Below are 22,667 nucleotides of genomic sequence, written 5' to 3'. Positions count from 1 at the left end.
TCTCTCTCCTCTACTTTCCCCTCTCTTTCCCCTCTACTTTCCCCTCTCTCTCTCCCCCCTCTACTTTCCCCTCTATTTCCCCCTCTCTTTCCCCTCTCTCTCCCCTTTCCTCTTCCCCTCACCACCTCATGACAACACGTATTGGCACTTTTCCCCCTCTAACGGCACTCACATGAACTCAGCGGGAGGCTCTTCACCCCCTCCTCCTCCTCCTCCTCTTCCTCCTCCTCTTCGCTTTTGATACTTTTAGGTTTGGTGGACTTTTGTTGCCGCTTGATTTCCACGGTTTGTTATTTTTTTCTTTTTTTCTTTCCTTATTTCTTCTTTGTCTCTATCTTCTCCATTTTCATTTTTATAATTCTCTCTCTCTCCCTCCTCTTGTATTATTGTTTATATTGATTTCTATTTTTTTTCTTTTCTCTGTTTGTTCTTCGTTATCTTCTTCCGTTTTTATAATTCTCTCATTCCTCTTCTATTATTACGGTTTATTTCGATTTCTTGGGTTAATTCTTGTTTTTTTCCTTCTATTTCTCCTTCGTGATTATCTTCGTTTCCATAATTCTCTTTCCATTCTTCCATTATTACGGTTTATTTCGATTTCTTGCGTTTATTCAGTTTTTTTCCTTCTTTTTCTTCTTCGTGATTATCTTCTTCATCTTCGCCTATATCATTCTCTCGTCCCTCTTCCTGCAATACCGTTTTCTCTATGTCTTCTTCTTGTCTTTCCCATCTAACTCGCTTCTTATTGTAATTTTACCCTTTCGTTATCACCAGTATCTCCGTCTATATCATTCTCTCTTCCCTCTTCCTGCAATTCCGTTTTCTCCATGTCTTCTTCTTATCTTCTCTCTCTAACTCACTACTTATCATATTTTTACACTCTCGTTATCACCAGTATCTTTTCTTTATTGTTTTCTTCCATATTTATCTAACTCATTTCTTGCCATGTTTTTATACCTCCGATATCACCAGTTTTCTTTCTTTTCTCTTCAACATCTAACTCGTTTTCATATAATTTTTTCCTCGTTTTCTTATTTTCTTCATCGAGTTTTAGGGGTCCGTCTATTTTTACGTTTCTTCACCATATATATTTTTTCCGTGTCCAATCTCATCACGTCTATACATCTTCTCAATTTTACACCCTCTCCCTCCCTCCCTCCCTCTCTCCCTCTCTTTCCTCCCGTCCTCCCTTTCTTGGTTCATAAGGGATGGGGCTGAGGTTGAGGGAGAGGAGAAGGGGATGGAGGGAAGGAGGAAGGAGGAGGAAGACAGGGAGGGGATACGGTTGGCATCTCCCTCCCTCCCTCTCTCCCTTCCCTCCCTTGCTCCTTCCACACCTGTAACGACCACACACACTCCCTCTCCCTCCCTCTCTCTCCCTCTCCCTCTCGTGGCTCACCCCAACACACATCGCCAGTCGGTCCCTGAGTTGGCCAGCTCCTCCTCTCTTCCATCTCCTCCTCCTCCACCTCCCCCTCCGTCTCCTTCGTGGCCAGAGACAGCCCGAGTGACAGTACTCTTGTGACACTTCCTCCGCGGCGTGCTGGTGGTCAGGAGGGAGGGAAAGTGGCCGAGGAGAGATGGAAAACTTGACTTGAGTTCGACTTGAGTTCGAGTGCGAGGAGGAAGAACCGAGAGAGTGGGAGAACGGGTGGGTTGTTTTGATCTGGAAATGCTGCGAAGTGGAGAAAAAGTTGACGTGTTCTTTTGGAGGAGGAAGAACCGTGAGTGCGAGAAGGGGAAGTGTTTAGAAGTGGCGAGTCTGACTTTGAAGTGCGTTAGAAGGAATAAAGGCGAAAAAGTGTGACTACAGAGGGATTTTGAGAGGAGTGACGGGGTGGATTTTTTTTTCATCTGGAAGTGCTCAGAACAGGAGAACTTGACTTTGAAGTGCTTTAGAAGGAGGAAAGGCGAAAAAGTGTGACTACAGAGGGATTTTGGGAGGAGTGAGGGGTGGATTTTTTTTTATCTGGAAGTGCTCAGAACAGGAAAACTTGACTTTTAAGTGCTTTAGAAGGAGGAAAACGGTAAAAAGTGTGGCTCAAGATGCAGAACACTTGAAGAATAGAGGGACAGTGGGCGAGAACTGGCGGATAAGTTAAAGAAAGTGAAAATATTACCGGAAACGTTATACAAGGATAAAGGTGACGGTATGGGGAAGAGCTTGAAATCTTTACTTCAAGTGCATTAAAGGGACGAGAGAGAGAAAAAAAGTGACGGGGCCGAGGCGGAAATACTCACTGGAAGTTTTTCTCCTGTTTGTGTTGAGCTTATGAGCGTTGGGGTCAGGAGGTGTTAATCTCCAAGCTCTTTATTGGCGTTGTGTTGATTTTAATTAAAGTGATCTTGGAGGAAAAAGGGGGATAAGAGGTGACATACAGGTGACTATGAAGTGATGTGAAGTGCTTTCCTCGAGTGCAGTGTTGAGCTCGAAGTGTCTCTTGGCGATAGTGTTAAATTTAAAGTTTTCTCTGCCCGTTTTAGTTTTTTAAGTGTTCTGTTACCGTTGTGTTGATCTCCGAGTGTTCTAAGATGGGGTACTGTTGCGTTTAGGGATCTTGACAGTGTTGTGTTGCTGGTCAAAGGCTCTTAAGTGGCTCTTGTGTTGTGTTGAAAGTGCTTGACGTTGTGTTCTTTTTGAGTTCGATGTGTTCTTAGCTGTTCTTTGTTGTTGTCCTCCTCTTCCTCTGTCTCATTATCATCATCAGGTCAACGTGTTAGTGCTGAGCTGAGTGCTGTTTCGTAGGACTGAAAGATAGAGACTGTCCATGGTGCTGAGTTCGAAGTGGTGGCTGCTCTGCGCTGACTTCGAAGTGCTGAGTAAAGGGGTGTCATTGCGGTCTCTCTTGAGTTCGATGTTACTGCTGCTGAGTTTGAGGGAGAAGATTATAGGAAAAAGAGAATGAAGAGCCGTGGTGTTGATATACTGGCGATGAATTCAGAGTAGTGGTGTTGGTGGTGGTGATGATTATGGTGGTGATGATAGTTTCGGAGAGGAGTGACAGTGAAGATTGACGGCTGTAGGAATGAATAACTTAAAGGAGTGTGTGTGTGTGTGTTTTGGTGTTTAGAAGTGGTGTTTATCATAGTGATGGTGGTGATGATGATGGTGGAGATAGAGTGATGGTGGTGATTGTGAAGATAGGAAGGATGGTGATGGTGTTGTTGTTGTTGTTGTTGGTGGTGGTGGTGGTGATGATAGCAGACGTAGGATGGGTTTTGTGAATGTGATCGTTGAAATAATGATGATGATGATGATGAAGAAAATGTATTGTTAAAGCGGTGGTTGTTATAGTGTGTGGAAATGTAGATTAGAGGATACTACCACCACTACTACTACTACTACTACTACTACTACTACTACTACTACTACTATTACTCCACCTCCTTGGAATCATAACTGCTTCCCTAATAGCCGAGTGTAATTAAAGATACAAGAATGATTGCCTAAGAAATTACACACTTATATGTAAATGAGTCAACGGGGAATCATTTTTTTTATTCATTATTTATTCATGCGTATTCCTAGGTAGCAGCGTTTCTTTATTCATTTCTTCTATTTTGTTTTTATAATTTATTTTTATTTTTTGTGTGTGGGCTAATTTATTTTACTGAGATTTTTCTTTTTCGTTTTGCGTGACTATTATTTGTTTATTTATACAGTTCTTTATTTAATTGGTGGCATATTAGTTATTTGTTTATTTCTTGATTAGTATTCCAATATCAACATGCAAACGTTTTTAATATAAATGTTAATCAGAATTCTCGTAAACATCGGCCGTGTGGGTATTGGACTCTGCTTAGTTATCATCATCATCATCATCATCATCACCATTATTACTATCATTATTCTCATTCTCATTATTATTATCATCCTCATTATCCTCCTCCTCCTCCTCTGTCATCATCATCATCATCATCATCATCCTGTTTCTCATCATTATTATCATCCTCATCCTCCTCATCCTCTTCTTTCTCATCATCATCATCATCAGCGTTTTCATAATCATTCTCGACACATGAGCTTCATTTGATAACTTTTCCGAAACAAGATTATAACTACTACTACTACTACTACTACTACTACTACTACTACTACTGCTATTACTATTTACATTTACGTTCTAAGTGCATCAAATATAGAAAAATGAGAATCACCTTGTAAACAGTATCTAAAGGCCCGGTTTTTTGTGGCCTTTTACATTCACGAACTAAAAAATGAACGTCTGAAAATATCTTAATAAATGTTACGGAAAAAAATAACGTAAAAATAAACGTGAATAAATTTTTCTTTTACTCGTAATTATTAAAATGTAGTGTTGAAAATGCCACTTGTGAAGGAGGAGGAGGAGGAGGAGGAGGAGGAGGAGGAAGAACGTTAGTTAATTAAAGGTGAATATTGTGGTAGGTGAGATGGCGATGATGTGTGTGTGTGTGTGTGTGTGTGTGTGTGTGTGTGTGTGTGTGTGCTGTTATCAGAGAGAGAGAGAGAGAGAGAGAGAGAGAGAGAGAGAGAGAGAGAGAGAGAGAGAGAGTAATCAATTCGCTATATTCTCAGGAGAGTGGTATATGTACAGTAAGGTAGGGAGGGAGGGAGGGAGGGAAGGAGGAAGGAAACTAGATTGATCGGTAAAACTTGAGAAGGTAAGGTAAGGTAAGATAAGGCAAGGTTAGGTGAGGTTGGGTAAGGTAATGTAAGGTAAGGTAAGCATAGGTGAGGTAGGGTAAGGTTAGGATAAGTGAGGTAAGGTAAGGTAAGGTAAGGTTAGGTTAAGGTCAAGTATGGTAAGGTCAGGTATGGTAAGGTTAGGTTAAGGTCAAGTATGGTAAGGTCAGGTATGGTAAGGTTAGGAGAAGTACGGTAAGGTAAGGTTAGGTTAAGGTCAGGTATGGTAAGGCTAGGTAAGGTAAGGTTAGGAGAGGTACGGTAAGGTAAGGTTAGGTTAAGGTCAGGTATGGTAAGGCTAGGTAAGGTAAGGTTAGGAGAGGTACGGTAAGGTAAGGTTAGGTTAAGGTCAGGTATGGTAAGGCTAGGTAAGGTAAGGCTAGGAGAGGTACGGTGAGGTAAGGTAGGGCTAGGTAAGGTATGTAGGTAGCACAACATTAACGTTCTAAACACAAAAGACGTTTTACCTTGATGACCTTTTCGTCCTGACCTCCTCGTCCTCTTCTTCCTCCTCTAAAAAAAGTGAATAATAATAATGTAATGGACCAGGCCCCTTTCTTTCTTCCTTTAATATACAAAAAGCACTTCCCGCCCCCTAGGCCTGTGAAGTGCGTATAGGGAGCGTAATTAAATAAGGTGGAAAAAAATATTAATTGTGTTGTTTATAGTGTATGGGTTTAATTAAGGTGACGAGCCATTCCTCTGACCCGCAACTTTTGGTCCGGCTAAATAGGTAAAATATTGTGTATTACTTTATTCCTTTCTTCTTTCCTCCACATTTTCGTATTTACTTTTCTTGAAGTGGAATAAAGATGAAAAAATGATGATTGAAATGAGGAAGAGGAAGGGAAATGGGGAGAAATAGTGTATGGAAGAAAATTAATAGTTGAGGAAATGTTGTTAATAGTGTATGAAAGAAAATTAATAGTCGAGGAAATGTTGGAAATACAAAGGACACAAAGGACACAAAGGAAGAACAAACAACAGCAGACCTGCTGGTCCTTACGAGGTTGTTTGTGACAAGCTACACTAACTATCTAATCAAAGGTGGAAGATAAAGGACAGCAAAGGCGAAGGCTCCTCCCCACCCCCACATCCCTCCAGCCAAAGCTGGCAGGAAAGGAAAAAGGACCATGCAGCATGGAAAAACTGCATGGAATTTATGTAGGAAAGAGGAAAGAACTACCATTACTGCTACCTCTAACCGGGCGATAAAAGCGGACAAGGACACCAGTATTCGAAAGAACTTAACGTTATTACGACAATGAGTAATATCTTAGTTGCTGGTTGGATTCAAAACACTTGTCTAATCTATTCTTGAAGGCCGTAACTGTTTTACTATCAACGACATCACAAGGTAGAGAGTTCCAAACATTAACAGCTCGATTGAAGAAGAAGTGTTTAGTTTCGTGCGACGAGAATCTTTTACCACTTATCTTCAAATTGTGATTTCTTCTTGTTCTATTTGATCGATCAATTGTAAAGTAATCTTCCGCATTAATATCACTGAATCCTTTAAACATTTTAAACACTTCTATTAGATCGCCTCGCATTCTTCGTTTTGATAGGCTGAATAAATTTACTTCTTTAAGCCTTTGTTCATATGACAAATTTCTCAGCCTAGGAATCATCTTTGTTACTCTTCGTTGGACCCGTTCCAACTTTTCTATGTCTTTTCTGTAGTAGGGAGACCAAAACTGTACACAGTACTCTAGACGGGGTCGAACCAATGAATTATACAGTTTTAATATTACTTTTTCCGATTTATTATTAAAGACTCGTCCGATGAAGCCAACCAATTTGTTTGCAGTTTTAACTACCTCTGAACAATGCTGACCGGGCTTTAAATCGCTTGATATAGTGATTCCAAGATCCTTTTCTTTACTCACTGCAGAAAGTTGTTGGCCATTCATTACGTACCGAACGCGATTGTTATTTTTTCCGATGTGCAACACTTTACATTTCTCAACGTTAAATTTCATTTGCCATTGATTGGCTATGATTGGCAATGAGTGGCTATGATTGGCTATAGTGTATGAAAGAAAATTAATAGTTGAGGAAATGTTGGAAATAGTGTATGGAAGAAAATTAATAGTTGAGGAAAGAGAGAGAGAGAGAGAGAGAGAGAGAGAGAGAGAGAGAGAGAGAGAGAGAGAGAGAGAGAGAGAGAGAGAGAGAGAGAGAGAGAGAGAGAGAGAGAGAGAGAGAGAGAGAGAGAGAGAGAGAGAGAGAGAGAGAGAGAGAGAGAGAGAGAGAGAGAAGAGAGAGAGAGGAGACTGAGAGAGGAGAAAAGATGAATGTAATTGCCGTGTATAGCATTAGAAAATTTAGTGCATTCGTGTGTGACAAAATAAAAGAGAAAACAAGGTTGATATAATGATTACTGTAGAGATAGATAGATCGATAGATATGAGAGAGAGAGAGAGAGAGAGAGAGAGAGAGAGAGAGAGAGAGACGTACGTATATCTTCACCTTCCAAACAAAACTCGTGATTACTTATGCATTCTTATTTTTACTGGCTGGCGGTCACCTCACCTGCTTGATTACCGGGGCAGGTGTGCAGCAGACCCGGCACACCTGCGTCACCTTGAGTGTGTGTGTGTGTGTGTGTGTGTGTGTGTGTTTACGTTATGCGTCATGGAGCTTATAATTTTTTTGCTTCTACGGTGCTATTTTTTATTTTTTATTTTTTGTTTTATATATTTATCCATTTTCTATTCGTCAGTTTGGTAAAGAAAGGAAGTAAGTTCGTGTATTTGTCTGTATCTTCTAGGCTTGTGTGTGATCTTGGTTTTATACCGTAATGTTATGAAATGTTTTGGGTGATAGAGAGATAATCTTCATATATCTTAAGACTTATAAGATTCTAAGATTATAAGATTTTAAGATTATCCCATATTCAAAGATTCTAAGCCTAAGATTCGAAGACTTATTTGGTATTTTGCTTTCTAAAGTTATCTGACATCGTATCCCTTTGTTGTACCTATAACTTCATATAGGCCTGTATGTGATCTAAGTTATATACTGTAACGTTATGAGATGTTTTGGGAGATAGAGAGAGATAATTTTCATATATCCTAAGACTTATAAGACTCTAAGATTATAAGATTCGAAGATTATCCCATATTCAAACATTCTAAGTCTAAGATTCTAAGACTTATTTGGTATTTTGCTTTCTAAAGTTACGTGACATTGGATCCCTTTGTTCTACTCCGACCTGTAACTTAACATACAAACACGCATCTCATTCTTGATCGTCTTTTTTTATTTTTTAACCGCAAAGTCTTACCAGTAACTCTATATACAAACATCTCCCTCGTGACCGTCTTTTGTTACCGGCAAGTTTACACAGCGAGATAAACACGTCGAGCTGTAGAGGCTAATTTCCCTAATGGATGAGGAGTGTATTCGTATGTAAATTAATTAAACGGTACAAACGCACGCTGAATTAATATAACACGCACCTTCGTGATGGAAAGCTGCATTATACTGGGCATGTTTTTAATTATTTTCATCAAATGTAGCCATGTACTTTTTATTTTCACTTCTTCAATCGTAAAAAAATGTCTTTAACTGAAAATGAGAGAGTTGTTAGCGGTTCAGATAATTCACTAACCGAGGCTGTTTGTTGCTTCTTGAGTGGAGAAAAGGAAAACAAATGTGGAAGAGATGAGGAAGAGAAAGGAGAACGGAGAGAGATACTGTGGTGGAAAGGAGATTAAAAAAAGAGGGAGGAAAGGAGGGAAATAGTGGAAGAAAATGGGGAAGTGGTGAATGAAAGGAGAGAAAGCAAGGACAAAAAAGATTAATAGTGGAAAAAAAGGAGGAATGGATGGAAGAAAGAAGAAAGAGATAGGGAAATAGAGATAAAGGAAGGTGAATAAAAGAGGAGAAACGAGGGAAATAATGGAACAAATGAGGAGATGACGAAGGAAAGGAAACAGAGCAAGGAAAAAAATATTAATAGTGGAAAAAAAACGAGGAATTGATGGAAGAAAGAAGAAAGAGAAAGGGAAATAGAGAGAGATAGTTAAGAAAGGAAGGTAAATAAAAGAGGAGAAACGAGGGGAATACTGAAACAAATGAGGACATGGTGAAGGAAAAGAAAGAGAGAAAGGAAAAAAAACGATAAATAGTTGAAAAAAGGAGGAATTATTGAAAGAAAAAGAAAGAAAAAGGGAAATAGAGAGAAATAATTAAGAAAGGAAGATGAATAAAGAAGGAGAGCATATGAATAGTGAAACAAGAATATGGTGAAGGGATGTTGTGTTCCTTTGCTTATGATCGTTTGTTTTTCCTTTATATATTTCTAGTTGTTTGTGTTGCGTCTCGAGTAAGCACAGAAAATGGTCACCTCAATATTGGTTGAAAAGAGTTCGGTTGCATCTCTTTAATGTCCGATATCGTGCGGGTGTAGGTCTCTCTCTCTCTCTCTCTCTCTCTCTCTCTCTCTCTCTCTCTCTCTCTCTCTCTCTCTCTCTCTTTATATATTTAATTCTTTTTTAAATAATCTCTTTATCTCTCTCTCTCTCTCTCTCTCTCTCTCTCTCTCTCTCTCTCTCTCTCTCTCTCTCGTTCGTACTCCTGTTTATTAATTTTTTCATTCTCTTTCTCTCTTTGTTCTCTTTTCTACTTTCCTCTATTTTTTTTCTTCTGTTCCTTATGATTGTATTAAGAAAAGAAACTCAACATACAAAAAAAAAAAAAGACGAAGATGCATTAGAGGAGAAACCTGTTGCGGGATTTTTATTTTTTTTATTTTTTACTCATTTACATTTTCATTCCATTCATTAATTTCCATTCCATTCCAGTCCATTCATTCCATTTTCATACACTTTCCACCTGAGGGCAGTGGTTAATATCTCCTGTCCCTTAAACACACACACACACACACACACACACACACACACACACGGGTCGTAAACAAACAAAAACTCGCTCCTGGAGGGGAAAAGGTCAAAATTCCCTGCCATTCAGATCGAGAGAAAAATGTCATCGCCAATATTGTCAGGAGGAAAGAGGGAGGGAGGGAGGGAGGCAGGGTTGGAGAAAGAATGGGAGGAAGGGAGGGAGGGAAGAGGATAGGGAGGTAGGGAGGGAAGGGACGGAGAGCAGATATGTGGGACGGGAGATAGGAAAAAAAGGGAGGGGGGAAGGGAGGAAAGAGGAGAGGCAGAGTTGGAGAAAGATAGGGAGGAAGGGAGGGAGGGAAGAAGATAGGGAAGAAGGAGAGGGATGGGAAGGCAAGCAAATATGTGTGACAGGAGATGGGAGAGAAAGGAAGCAGGGAAGGGAGGAAAGAGGAGAGGGAAGAAGGAATAAAGATAGGTATGAAGGAAGAGGAAGAGGAAGAGGATAGGGAGGTAGTGAAGGAAGGGAGCAGGGAAGGGAGGAAAGAGGAGAGGGAGGGACAGAGCAAAGAAGGGAAGAGTAGATAGAATAGGAGGGAGGAAAGAAGATAGGCTGTGAGAGAATGGAGGGAAAGGAGGAGAGAAAGGAAGTGGGAGGAAGGGAAGAGGGTAAAGAAGGAAGAAATAAAGGGAGGAAAGGAAGCTTGGAAAGGAGGAAAAAGCGGAGAGAGGAAGAGAAAAGAAGTAGAGAAAGTAGATAAGAGGAAGGAAGGGAGAGAAGGAAACGAAATAAGGAAGCGAAGGAGGATAAGAGAGAGGAGAGGAAGGAGGGAGTTATGGAAGATGGAGGAGGAAAAGGAGGAAGAGGAAAAGGAGAAGGATAAGAGGAAGGGAGAGAAGGAAACAAAATCAGGAAGCAAAGGAGGATAAGAGAGAGGAGGGAGGGAGGAAGGGAGTTAAGGAAGATGGAGGAGGAAAAGGAGGAGGAGGAAGGGAGGAAGATAAGGAGGGAAGGGAAGGAGATAAAGAGAGGAAATGAAGAGGAAGCGAATCAAGGGTGAGGAGATTTTAATACCGTATGTAAAAGAGAGAGAGAGAGAGAGAGAGAGAGAGAGAGAGAGAGAGAGAGAGAGAGAGAGAGAGAGAGAGAGAGAGAGAGAGAGAGAGAGAGAGAGAGAGAGAGAGAGAGAGATTTCAAACTGGCTTAGAAGGTCGCACTGTGTCATATCCATGGTCACATCCTCTCCCTCCTTCCTCTCTCCCTTCCTGGATGACACAGGTGAAAAGGAGGGAGGGAAGGAGGAAGAGGACAGAGGAGGAGGAAAGAAGGAGGGAGGGAGGAAGGGAAGGAGGATGAGGAAAGGAGAGGAAAGAAAGGATGGAGGGTGGGAGGAAAAGTGAAAACAGAAAGAAGACATAGTACAGTTAAAAAAGGAAGGAGAGAAGAAGATAAAAAAAAGGTCAGGAATAAGGAGAAGAGGAGAAAGGTGAGGAAGAAGGGAGGGAGAGAGGTATGATTAGGCGGAGTTTTGTAAGGAAATGAGAGAGGAAGGTAAGGGGAGGAAGGAGAGAGGTAAGATTAGGCGGAGTTAGGAAAGGAGGTAAGAGGGGAAGATAAGGGGATAAGGGAGAGAGAGGTAAGGATATGATGAAGGAAAATGAGGAAGGGAGGCAGGTAAGGAGGGGAGGGAGAGAGGTAAAATTAGGAGTCAGGCTAGGTTAGGTTAGGTTAGGAGGGGAGGGAGGAAGGTAAGGAGGAAGGGAGGGAGAGGTAAGATTAGGAGTTAGGTAAGGAGGGGAGGGAGGAAGGTGAGGAAGGGAGGCAGGTAAGGAGGAGTGAGGGATGAAGATGAGGAAAGGAGGGAGGTGAGGAGAGGTGAGGGAGAGGTAAGATTAGCAAGGGTTAAGTAAGGAGGAAGAGAAGGAGGGTATGAAGGTAGGCAGGCAGGTAAGGGGGACCATTTATAAGCACAGGTGAGGTAAGTTGAGGAAGGGTTAGGTAAGGAGGAAGGGAAGGAGGGTATGGAGGTAGGCAGGCAGGTAAGCACAGGTGAGGTAAGATAAGGAAGTGTTAGGTAAGGAGGAAGAGAGGGAGGGTATGGAGGTAGGCAGGGCAGGTAAGGGGAGCTATTGATAGGCACAGGTGTTCCGCAGGTGTGTAGTCGAGGAAGAAAATAAGTAAGATATTTAAGAGACAAATTTTTCACCGTGTTTTACGTTTGCTTCAAGGCAAGAGTACATTGATTAGTGCATTGAATGACTGATTGAATGAGTTTTATTAGGGAAGTTAGAGACGATGCTATTAGAAAAAGCAGATAAAAAACAAAACTTCTTAATGGGGAGATAGAGATGAAAGAGAGAGGAAGAGGGAAAGAAAGAGGAGGAAGGGTAAATAGGGAGAGAGAGACGAAAGAGAGGAAGAGGAAAAGGAAGAGGAGGAAGGCTAAATGGGGGAGATGGAGACGAAAGAGAGGAAGAGGAAAAGGAAGAGGAGGAAGGCTAAATGGGGAGATGGAGACGAAAGAGAGAGGAAGAAGAAAAGGAAGAGGAGAAAGGCTAAATAGGGAGGTGGAGACGAAAGAGAGAAGAAGAGGAAAAGGAAGGAGAGGAAGGCTAAATGGGGAGATGGAGATGAAAGAGAGGAAGAGGAGGAAGTCTAAATAGGGAGATAAAGACGAAAAAGAGAGGAAGAGTAAAAGGAAGAGGAGGAAGGCTAAATAGGGGAGATAGAGACGAAAAAGAGATGAAGAGGGAATGGAAGATGAGTAAGGGAAGAGGATAAGAGATAAGAAGGTAGAGTAAGATGATAAAGTAAGGAGGGGAGGAACCTGGTGTTATAAAATCTGGAAATAAATTAACACAGGTAGACAGACAGACAGACAGGTAAACACATAGACAGGTAGATTGATATACAGATGAACAAGCAAATATATAGACCGCTAGATTCTAAACATACAAATTCATAGATACATAGAGAGATAGATGTTTAAGAAGACTGATAGGCATTTTGACAGATGGATGACCAGACAGATAAACAGGTAAATAGGAAGACGTGTAGACAGGTAAGATAGATTGATAGATTGATTGATTAAAAGGTAAATAAAAACACTAGACGAGGGAGAAGAGATAAGAGAGAAGTGAGGAAGGGAGGAAGACGTAGGAAAGATAGATACTGATAGGAAAAGTAGATAGATAGATAGACAGATAGATAGAAAGGTAGATAAACACACTAGACGAGGGAGAAGAGATAAGAGAGAAGAGAGGAAGGGAGGAAGACGTAGAAAAGATAGATACTGATAGGAAAAGTAGATAGATAAATAGACAGATAGATAGAAAGGTAGATAAACACACTAGACGAGGGAGAAGAGATAAGAGAGAAGTGAGGAAGGGAGGAAGACGTAGAAAAGATAGATACTGATAGGAAAAGTAGATAGATAAATAGACAGATAGATAGAAAGATAGATAAACACACTAAACGAAAGAGAAAAGATTAAAGCGAAGGGAGAAAGAGAAAGACATAGGAAAAAAAGAAAAAAAAAACAACAACAATAGATACTGATAGAAAAAAATAGAGAAATAAACAGATAGATAAACAGAGCGGTAAAGAGATAGATAGATAGATAGATAGACCAATATTCGTTTTCACAGGTTTTCGAGGGAAGGCTTCTGAAAACGGGCGTCGAGAGGGGTGACTAAAGCCCTCGTTGAAATTAGCTCCCCGTTTGTGTGTGTGTGTGTGTGTGTGTGTGTGTGTGTGTGTGTGTGTGTGTGTGTGTGTGTGTGTGTGTGTGTGTGTTGTAAATTCCGCGTTCATTTTGTTACGCCTTTTATTTAAACTTTTTTTCCCCCTTTGTTCTGTATTGCCATTTAAATTTTTTCGCGTATTTGTATTTTTAAAGATGAGTTTGAGTTTGATTTCCTTTTTAGTATTGTATTGTTTTACTCTCTCTCTCTCTCTCTCTCTCTCTCTCTCTCTCTCTCTCTCTCTCTCTCTCTCTCTCTCTCGCGCCTTAATTAGTGTCCAGGAGGATAACTCTGAGGTGAGGAATGTTAGTGAGTCCTCCTCCTCCTCCTCCTCCTCCTCCTCCTCCTCCTCTTCCGACAAACCTTCTACTTGCGCTGGAATTTGACTGAAGGCTTGACTTACCAAGGAAAGGATAGGGTGATCAGGGTGAAGAAAGGGTGAGGGGAAGAGGAAAAGGGTGATCAGGGTGAAGAAAGGGTGAGGGGAAGAGGAAAAGTGTGACGAGGGTGAAGGAAGAGAAAAGGGTGATGAAGGTAAAGGAAGGGAGAAGGAGAAGAGGAAAAGAGTGATCAGAGTGAAGAAAGAGTGAAGGGGGAAGAGGAAAAGGGTGATTAGGGTGAAAAAAGGGTGAGGGGGGAGAGGAGAGTGAGGGAGAAGAGGAAAGTGATGAGGGTAAAGATAGGGTGATGGGGGACAGAAAAGGGTGATGAACCAGAAAAAAAGGGTGAGGGGGGAGAGAAAAAAGGGTGGTGATGATAAAGGAACTATGAAAAGGAAGGAGAAAAAGGGGGGGAGGGGTGAGCCTGAAAGGGGAGGGTCTGAAGTCAAGTTGAAGTCATGGGTAGAGGGGAAAGGTCAGGTCACGCAGCAGCCTCCGCGTCCATTCATTATGCCGTTTCGCACCCGAGGTCAGGCTGGGTCATGCTCTTGAAGGTCACTGTTTTGGAAATGGTGATGCGAGAGAAGAAAGTGTGAAGAAGGGAGGGCATAAGGGCGTCATATATCAAGGGGGTGGAGTTTTAATGGATGTTTTGGGGTAATAGTGAGAAATGGGTGCTTAGAGAGTGAAGGGTGAGAGGGAGGAGGAGAGGGAGACGAGGAGGAAAAAGTAAGAATGAAGAAAAAGGGGAAAGAGAGGGAGGAAGAAAGAAAGAGAGAAGGGAGAGTGAAGTTAAGGGAAGGAGAGGGAAGGGGACGAATATTTGAAGGAAGAGAGAAAAATGAGAGCACAGGAAAAAATAAAGGGAGGAAAAGAAAGAATAAGAGGAAGAAAGAGAGAGAAGGGGACGAAGAGAGGGAGGAAGAAAGAGAGAGAAGGGAGAGGGAAGATGACGGAAAAATGGAGGAAGAGAGAAAAAATGAGAATACAGAAAAAAATAAAGGAAGGAAAAGAAGGAATGAGAAAGATGGAGAAAGAGAGAGAGAGAAGGGGACGAAGAGAGGAAGGAAGAGAAAGAGAGAGAAGGGAAAATGAAGTAACGGAAAGGAGAGGGAAAGGGACGAATATACGAAGGAAGAGAGAAAATCAGAAGAGGAAAAATAAATGGAAGGAGGGAAATAGGGAACAAAAATGATAGAGATGAAAATAGACAATAATAGAGAAAGAATAAATAAAAAAAAAACTAAAAGAATGAGGAAGGTGGAAGGGAGAAGGTGGAAGGAGGGGGAGGGGGGGTAGGAAGAGGATGCCAGACTGCCCCAGGTCTAAGAATCTTGAATGTTACTGTATGAAAACTTTTACGCTCTTAATTACAAGGCTGTCCAGGAGGCGCCGGGCAGAGAAGAAGAGAAGAGAGGGGAGGGAGGAGGAGGGGAGAGGAGGGAAAGGAGGAAGGGAGAGGAGAGAGGCAGTGGGAAGAGAGGAGAAAAGAGGATGGGGTGGGGATTGGAGGAAAGGGGAAGGTAAGGGAGACGTTAGTGAGAGAGGAGAGGAAAGGAGAAGAGAAGAGAAGAGAAGAGAAGAGAAGAGAAGAGAAGAGAAGAGAGGAGAGGAGAGGAAAGTTAGTCATGGGTGATAGATACATATAGGTTAGGTTAGGTTAGGTTAGGTATGGCTAGGTTAGGTTAGGATAGGTTAGGTTAGGTTAGGTTAGGTATGGCTAGGTTAGGTTAGGATAGGTTAGGTTAGGTTAGGTTAGGTATGGGCAGGAGTCACACTTAAGGGCCCACGATGTACGGCTGGAGAAAGAATCATGAAGCAAGTTATGAGACAGTGAGGTATAACATAAGTGATTCATATAGGTTAGGTTAGGTTAAGTTAGGTTAGGAAAGCTGAAGTCATGGGTAGAGGGGAAAGGTCAGGTCACACAGCAGCCTCCGCGACCATTCATTATACCTTTTCGCACCCGAGGTCAGGCTGGGTCATGCTCTTGAAGGTCACTGTTTTGGAATGGAAAAGAAGTATTGGCGTTTGGTATAGGTTTTCTGTGTTTTTTGTTCATTTTTTTTTGTCTTAGTTGTATTTTACGAATGGGTCTGAGCGATTGTTATTAAGATGTGCTTGCTCCTCCTCCTCCTCCTCCTCCTCCTCCTCCTCCTCCTCCTCCTCCTCTTCCTCCTCCTCCTCCTCCTCCTCCTCCTCCTCCTCCTCCTCACCCCCTCAAGTCCTGTTTTTATATATTTTTTTTACATAACCTTTATCTACTATTTTTTCCACATATTCTTTGTCTTCTTTAATCGAAATGAAACGCGGATATGAAAACAAGGTAAAGGAAGTAAAGTGAAACAGAAAGTGGGGAAGGGATGAGGTGAGGCGTCAGGTAGTACACAGCCCATCCAGGTAATTAGCCCCCAGAGGCACCTGTCTTGCCATCTCACCTGTGTGGCTTTGTTCCGGCTGACTAACGAGGGAACTTACCTTATGCGTGGGAATTTAAGGTTAGATAAGGAACGGAGGGGGAAAAATGGGAGAGAGAGAGAGAGAGAGAGAGAGAGAGGGAGAGGGAGAGGGAGATGGAGATGAGGCTATTAGAGAGGAGATTACCTGCCTGCCACCTGTAACTCTTCCCGGGGCTCCACAAGACAAAGTGGAGGAGGAGGAGGAGGAGGAGGAGGAGGAGGAGGAGGAGGAGGAGAAAAACCGATTGTTATTAAGATGCGCTTCCTTCCTTTCCTCCTCCTCCTGTATGTCTCCTCCTCCTCCTCCTCCTCCTCCTCCTACTCCTCCTCCTCCTCCTCCTCCTCCTTGAGTGATAGTTTGAGATAAGGAGGAAGAAGAGGAATCAGTTTTTCTGCCTCTCATTTTCCTATTGTTCCCCTTTCCAATTTCCCGTTTTTTTTAATGCTACTCCGATTGCTTTTTTCATTGTTTCTTTTCATATTTTTCTGCACAATCTACGTATCCTTTTCATCTTCATTTATTTATTTATCTGTGTGACGATTATCCATTTTTATTTTTATTTTTGGATTATTTACTATTTCCACGACATACTACAACCATTTCCGAATATTATCTTACTTTTTTTATTTTATGCTTTTCTTATTAATTATGTTTCTCCTCTTCCTCTGTTTTATCCACTTATTATTTTTTACTTATCATTTTTGGAAGAATTTAGTCCTATCAGAGAGAGAGAGAGAGAGAGAGAGAGAGAGAGATTGCCCGCCTGGAGTGATGCTTTTGAGTCCTCTGCTTTGCACTTTAACCTTTGTGAGTGTCATCAGATCGTCTTGTGTAAGGAATTCTCTCTCTCTCTCTCTCTCTCTCTCTCTCTCTCTCTCTTTAAATACATCTCTTTGGAAAGGTATCACATCTGCCGATCTGACCTTAAGGGCGTCTCCTATCTCACCTGTACGTGTTTACCTGGCGGGCCCCCACACACACACACACACACACACACACACACACACACATACACACACACACTAACCTGCTTTACCGTATCTCTCTCTCTCTCTCTCTTCCTGTCTATTTGTTTGTTTTCTGTGTGTGTTTTTCCGTCTGTCTGTTTGTTTGTATCTATCTATGTATCTATTTTTGTATCTATCTAACTTTTATCTTTTTTCATTCATTTTTTCATATATTTGAGAGAGAGAGAGAGAGAGAGAGAGAGAGAGAGAGAGAGAGAGAGAGAGAGAGAGAGAGAGAGAGAGAGAGAGAGAGAGAGAGTGTTCAAAAGAATGCTTCCTTGCTCGCATAATGTGCTCTAGGTTGTCTTCCTTGTCACTCCTCCTCCTCCTCCTTCTCCTCCTCCTCCTCCTCCTCCTCCTCCTCCTCCTCTTTGTGTTGTGATGATGTGGATGCCTTGTCCTCCACATCTCGCCTTTAACACACACACACACACACACACACACACACACACACACACACACACACACACACACACACCTCTGTTTAAAAGGGCAATGCACGGGTCACTGACGGAAAATGAAATATATACTATCTTTAAATGTGAAGTCTCTTGCAAGTTGTCGTTTTACTTGGCGGTATGTGGAAACTTTTATCGTTTTGTTTATATATATATATTTTTTTTCTATGTAAGGAGTGAAGGAAAAAGTTTACTACCGGAAATGGATAATGAATAAGTAATAATAGTAATAATAATAATAGTAGTAATAATAATAAATGGAAGGAAAACAAAAGTAGTTAATTAGTTGGAAAGAAGAAGACATAAATACTGAAGAAGGATAGGAAAGGAAAGTTAATTAAGGATAGAAAACCGAGAGGAAAGGAAGAACTGTGTGACGGTCAGGGATTTGAAAAGGGAAGGAAAGGAAAGGAAGGAAGCCAAGAATGATTTGCCAAGGGAAAGGAAGGGAAGGGAGGAAAGAAAGAATATAAGAAAAGGGCAACAAAAAGACAATGATATGGAACGAGAAATGAAGGTATGGAAAGGAGACAAAAAGTTAGGGATTGGAAAAAGGAAAGAAAGAAAAGGAAGGAGAGCAATTCGGATACGGCAAGAAAGAAGAAGGGAAGGGAGGGAGGGAAGAAATAAAGAAGAGGAAATGTGAACAAAAACACATTGATTAGGAACGAGACATGAAGGAATGGAAAGGAGACAAGAAGTTAGGGATTGAAAAAGAGAAAGAAAACAAAAGGAGGAAAGAGAGCAAAAAGGATGCGTCAGGAGAGAGCAAGGAAATGAAGGGAAGGAAAGGGAGGGAAGGGAAAGGAAAGGAAAGGAAGGCAAGGGAAGGGAAGCGAAGGGAAAGGAAAGGAAAGGAAAGGAAAGGAAGGGAAGGCAAGGGAAGGGAAGCGAAAGGAAAGGAAAGGAAAGGAAAGGAAAGGAAGGGAAGGCAAGGGAAGGGAAGCGAAGGGAAAGGAAAGGAAAGGAAGGGAAGCGAAGGGAAAGGAAAATAAAGGAAAGGAAAGAAAGGAAAGGGAAGGGAAGCGATGGGAAGGAAAGGGAAGGGAAGGGAAAGGAAAGGAAAGAAAAGGAAAGGAAAGGAAAGGAAAGGAAGGCAAGGGAAGAGAAGCGATGGGAAGGGAAGGGAAAGGAAAGGAAAGGAAAGGAAAGGAAAGGAAAGGAAGGCAAGGGAAGATAAGCGATGAAAGGGAAGGGAAGGGAAGGAAAGGAAAGGCAAGGAAAGGAAGGGAATGGATGGGAAGGGAAGGGGGAGGGAAGGAAGGCAGTGAATCAGCATCTTGTCTTGTCACGACCTTCACGCCCCACCAACTCACGCGGCACAGTCATGCTCGTTATGCTCCTTATTCACACTGAGGCTGCCTTGGATTGGACGCACACTGGACTGCCTTACTCCTTATTCACACTGGGGCGTCCTTAATCTTTATTCACATTCATCAATCACACTGGGGCTTACTTACTCTTTATTCACAGTCCTTATTCACACTGGGGCCTCCTTACTCTTCATATTCATCCTTCACGCTGGGGCTGACTTTGACTCATCATTCACACTGGGGTGTCTTACTCCTTACTCATGGTGATGCTACTCTGGTCTTCATTCACACGGACGCTGCCTTAGACTTTATTCACACTGCCTTAGACTGATCAAAATGAAGGGGAATACAATACACTTTCATTCCTACTTTATTTCATTTTTTTCTTATCGTCATTTTCACGCAGTCATGTTCTATAGCTCTCTCTCTTTCACTGTAATATCGTTAAGTTGTCAGTGGATGGAATTTCCTTAACTCCATAAACTGAGGAGAGGATGTCGGAGTTTTATTCATGTTACATATATAGAAATCTTTTAGTCATTCCCTTGCGTATTTTTTGAAGATTTTTTCCTCATAGATAAAGTTCCGGGAGCATGAGTGATGAAATGCCGTATGGACGATAAACTTGAAATGATTTCCACGAGTGCCTTATTATTTTTTTTCCCTCTTAAAGTAATAACACTAACAGATATTTAAATACACGTAGAGCAGGAAATTGTAGGAAGGTGTAGGGTAGGACAAGTTAGGTTAAGTTAGAGTTGAATACTTAAAGGAAAGAGAAAACATGGCACGGGTGAAGAGGGCAGAAAAGGGTAGGATATGATAGGGTAGGGTAGGTGGGGAGGGCTGAGAATGTAAGGTAGAGGAGAACACGGGAGGTTAGGGTGGTGGAGGAATATGGAAAGGGGGGGGGGAGGTAGGGTGTGAGGAATGATTCTCCGGCAACACTCACGCCTCCCTCCTCTTCCTGTGACTTGTAGATAAACAACAGATAGCGACTTCCTGCCGTCCATTGCTCCTTCTCCTCTTCCTACTCAAGACGACCGAGTGTGGTGGTGGTTGTTGTGGTATTGGTAGTGTTGTTGGTGGTGGGAAACTAATAGTGGTCGATGATACAGCAGTAATTTTAGACGTGAATATCTTATCACTGGTGGGAAAGCGGCATTGTTGTTGTTGTGATATGTAGTGGTGGCGGTGGCGGTGGTGGTGATGTATGGAAATTGACATGCTGGTGCCTCTTATTGATTAGTCTTTACCTCGTGTATATGCATATGTGTTGATGTATATGTATGGTGCCCGTGCTGGCTCCGTCCCTCTGTACGCACACACGCACACACACGCACACCCGCGCGGCGTATCAGCTAATTGCAGGAGTTTCTGTAGGGCGCTGATACTGCCCCGCGTGTCCCCACGTGGCCAGGCGATACACGGTCTCGCATACACTTCCGGGAGTGGCGCCGCGGCCTGACGTGCAGCTGCTAAAGGAGGGAAGGTCGCTGGGTGCATGGTGGGGGTGGGGTCCCAGCAGCCCGCAGCCCGCAGCGTGTAGCATGTAGCCCTCAGGCCCTCTGACTGACGGTCCGCGGCGGCCAGACTTGGGAGTGACGCCGCGTGTGTCGCCGTGTTCGGTGCTGCCCCAGAGACGCCTCTGAGGGCCGGGGAGGGCGTGTGGACAACCTGGGGTGTGAGGGTCGGAAGAGCCACGCCAGTCAGGCTGTCACGAGGATGAGTTAAGTCGTTGACGTGTGTCGCGTGTACAGGCGAGGCGCCTCGGGCTGGACGAGCCTCGGCCCGGCGGTGCTGCTGCCCCGAGCGGGGCCTGGCGTGAGGGGCGGCGAGGCGGAGTGACGCCTTGTCCGGGACTCTGCCAACCCCTGCTGTGCACACACTCATGTCTGGCTTAAAGTTCCCCGTGGGGTCCCTGGTGCCCCTGGGGCAGCGCAGCTCTCCCCGAGACATGGCCCAAAAGTCCCCCCCTGGGAACTGCGCCGCCGCAGCCGCCACCAACATGACTCGCCGCAAGAGCCTGAGCGTGTCGGACATCTCCTCGCTGTCGCTGTCGCCGGGCGGCCGCGGCCCCCGTCAGCGGGTGCCAGAGAACGAACTCGGCCGGCAGAGTAAGTCTGCTCAGTCCTCCCAGTCGAGTCTATTGGGCGCGGCAGGGGTCAGGGAGGCCGGGGGACGTTCCCTCGGCGGCAGCATCGGTGACCTCATGAACTCCGGGGAGTTCCGGCCCGGCGCGGCAGGCTGGTCGCCGCGGACCTGCTCCCCCATCACGCTGTCCATGGTGAGCGAGGCCTCCCACCGCAGCGCCGAGTGTCTGGACGCCCCGCCGCCCGCCATCAGCCTCGACGAACCGGACACCGACACCCATGACCAAGCCGCCACCAGAGGTGCGGCGGCGACCCTTCACCAAGACCTGGACTCCTGCAGGAGCACCACCTCGCTCTGTGCCTCGCCGGGCTCCTTCAGTGACCTGCGGCTCGAGGCCGACGATGGCGGCGGCGGCGGCGGCGCGTCCCGCAGCCCCCAGCGGAGCGGTCGCCGCCTGGAGCACAAGGTGACCATCGCCGTGGACGCCCCGCAGCCCCGCGAAGCCCCGCCACAGGCCGCCGCCCCGTCCCACCGGCCCGCCCATCCCGAGGAGCAGCAGCAGCAGGAGGACAGGGATGAGGATGAGGAGGAGCCGCAGATGAGGGCGGGGCGGCCGGGCCTGCGGCGGAGCAGCAAGAAGATGAGCATGGTGGAGCGGACACAGCACCTGGCGCTGCTCATCCACGACCAGCAGAAGAGGCGGCGCGGAGTGGTGGTGCTGCCGGTGAGCTATCCTCCCCCTTGATGCTGACCCCCCCTCACCCCGCACCTACACCCATCACCTCTCACCCCTCACCCCACGCCAACCTCCTTCCACCTGTCATTAACTCCCTCTCACCCCTCACCCCTCCTGCCCTCCCCTCCTCATCTCCCCCATCACCCGTATCATGCGTCGCCTCCACATCCGCAATTCCCCCCCCCCCCCCCCCGCATCACGTTTATAGTAAGAGCAGGTGTTTCCGACCCCCTCAGCCCGCCGCCGCGTCACTCTCGCCTCACACATGAGCTGGGAGGCCAAACACGCGCTGATCACTCGGTCCAAGACTCAACGACGCCCTTACCTGCCCTTGCCTCTGCCCTGTCTTCCCTTCCTCCCCCTTGCTTCCTTTTTCTGCCCTTTGCATTTCCTCTACTCCTTTTTATCCATTTTGTTCTCATTGTCTCCCTTCCAATTCCTGCATCCCAGTTTCTCTATCTTCTCTTCCTCCATTCATCTTCCTGTTGTTAGGCTTCCCTTCTCTCTTAGCTTGCCTTCCATTCCTCTTTATCTAATTTCTCTTCTGTCTCTTCTTCCCACTTCCCATTTTCTTCTTCTCAACTTACCCCTTGTTTCTTCTTTCTGCCCTTTGCCTTTTTATCTCAGTTTCCCCGCCACTTTTATACATTTATTTTTTTCCTTTCTGTCACCCTTTCCCCACTTCCCATTTTCTTCCTCTTCGTTTCCTTTTCCCTTCACTCCTCTACATCCATTCTATTTCCTTCTGGTGTTTCTCTTTATCTTCTCACTTACAATTATATGCCTCTTCCTCAATTCCTACCTTCCTCTTCTCCCTTCTCGCCTTTGCCCACCTTCCCATCAATAACTTTCCCTTCTTTTCCTTCTCTGCCTCCCTTCCTCTCCCTTCGGTACTCTTCTTCCTTCCCTTTCCCTTCCCTCTGCTATCTCTCCTTCCCTTTGAGTGAGATCCTTCCCCC

General features: G+C 44.1%; 1 protein-coding gene across 1 annotated transcript; it reads left to right on the top strand.

The window, feature by feature from the left end:
- The first annotated feature begins 189 nt into the window (after window positions 1-189).
- Window positions 190-22,273, top strand: LOC126996135 (uncharacterized). The gene is made up of 2 exons (XM_050856346.1): window positions 190-1,651; window positions 20,262-22,273. Exon 2 carries the CDS (start codon window positions 20,770-20,772, stop codon window positions 21,715-21,717), a length of 948 nt encoding a protein of 315 aa, XP_050712303.1. The 5' UTR covers window positions 190-1,651; window positions 20,262-20,769; the 3' UTR covers window positions 21,718-22,273.
- The last annotated feature ends 394 nt before the right edge of the window (window positions 22,274-22,667 follow it).

Source organism: Eriocheir sinensis, chromosome 9 (genome assembly GCF_024679095.1).
Source record: "Eriocheir sinensis breed Jianghai 21 chromosome 9, ASM2467909v1, whole genome shotgun sequence".
In the NCBI taxonomy this organism is placed as follows: Eukaryota; Metazoa; Arthropoda; class Malacostraca; order Decapoda; family Varunidae; genus Eriocheir; species Eriocheir sinensis.
The sequence above is the reverse complement of the archived record's forward strand: the minus strand, read 5'-3'. Positions and strand labels throughout refer to the sequence as shown.

What these genes read in the sequence shown, in the direction of transcription:
- LOC126996135 (XM_050856346.1), top strand. Translation starts at nt 20,770, where the DNA reads ATGTCTGGCTTAAAGTTCCCCGTGGGGTCCCTGGTGCCCCTGGGGCAG.